General features: G+C 51.9%; 1 protein-coding gene across 1 annotated transcript in view; it reads right to left on the bottom strand.

Moving 5' to 3' along the window:
• Window positions 1–77: 77 nt before the first annotated feature.
• The window catches only part of CUNH2orf78 (chromosome unknown C2orf78 homolog), a 7,988-nt gene continuing 6,775 nt past the window's right edge, over window positions 78–1,290 (bottom strand). Inside the window, exon 2 of the mRNA XM_005372181.1 lies at window positions 78–1,280. Coding sequence (XP_005372238.1) covers window positions 78–1,280 — 1,203 coding nt within the window. The remainder of the gene's footprint in view (window positions 1,281–1,290) is intronic.

The following is a 1,290-nucleotide window of genomic DNA, read 5'->3' as shown; positions in this document are numbered from 1 at the left end:
CAGGCAAAGAGGCAGGCGGTTGAGACCCAGGGCAAGACTGGATGGGCTTGCTTCTAATTGGATGTGTGGCACCAATGTCAACTGCCAGTCAGTGATGTGCTGGCAGGAGCTGGTTGGGATGACTTGAGTTTGGGTTGCCTAGTAGTATGGGATTGAGACCTCACTGGGTAAGCTGCAGTGGGCCTGTGCGAAGCCAGGCAGTGAAGCTTTCTGGAAACAGGTTTGTCTTGAGGCTTGTCCTGGGCTAGGAAAGGCAGAGGTGCTAATTTGACCTTCCCAGGTGGGGACAGCTCATCCAGGGACAGAGATGGACACCGCTTGGGAGCACTGCTCTCTGGTCTCTGAGCATTGCCCGGGATTCTACCAGGGCCTCGACCCTCACGGGGCGCATCTCCCAGGGATGTGGTGGTTGGGCCTGTCCTGGGATCTTTGTTGCTGCTGAAGTTCAGCAGAGCCCGGGAGGAGGAGACGCCAGTTTTCCACTCACTCTTCTTCCCCAGTGTGTGAAAGACCTGCACAGATGCCAGCACGTGCATACCGAGGTGAGTTCGAGGCTTCTTAAAGCTGTCATGGCTGAGCTCAGGTGGATTCCTCTTCCTCTTGGTCTTGGGGATGGCTGGCTTCTCTTCTGCGTTGACTCTGTGACTTGATGGCTCCAGCTCCTCTGTTTTCTTGGAGCTGTTTTCTCTGGTGTCCTTGGCCTTTTCTTTCCCCTGTGCCATTGCTACGCTGGGCCTCTTGGGTACAAATACATGAGATTTGTTCTGCACGTGGTTGGCCATGTTGTCTATGGTTCCAGGATCATCTTCCTTTAGCATATCCTTGTGATGGGTTCTGGCCTGAAGAGCTCCATGAAACACATCAGAGACTTTCTGGTTTTTCTTGATGCCTACTTCAGATAGTCCATTAAAGATTCTGGTGCATGACTGGGCCTGATCCCTCCTGATGTCTTTGGAGTCTTTGGTTTGGCTTGCTGTGTGACCTTCCATTTGGTCAAGGCCAGTGTTAAAGTTTAAGAGTTGGGGAAGGTGATTATCTGCCACCAGAGTAGTCATGTCTGCAAAGTTATTTCTAGACTCCATGACACTGTGCAGAGCCTCGGGCTCTTCCAGACCAAGGCCACTGTTTCCCAAAGTGGCATTTTGAAAAGCTATCTTCTGTCTCAGGCTCCCAACATCACTGTACTTCAAGGGCTGCTGCATGCCAGGGTATGCTGAAGGGAGGGGTGATGTGTCTTGGTTACATTCTGTGTCCTCATAGGTATCCAGACGTGTTGATTTCTCAGCATTC

The sequence above is a fragment of the Microtus ochrogaster genome, unplaced genomic scaffold (genome assembly GCF_000317375.1).
Source record: "Microtus ochrogaster isolate Prairie Vole_2 unplaced genomic scaffold, MicOch1.0 UNK234, whole genome shotgun sequence".
NCBI lineage: Eukaryota > Metazoa > Chordata > Mammalia > Rodentia > Cricetidae > Microtus > Microtus ochrogaster.
This window is presented reverse-complemented; position numbering and strand designations above follow the sequence as displayed.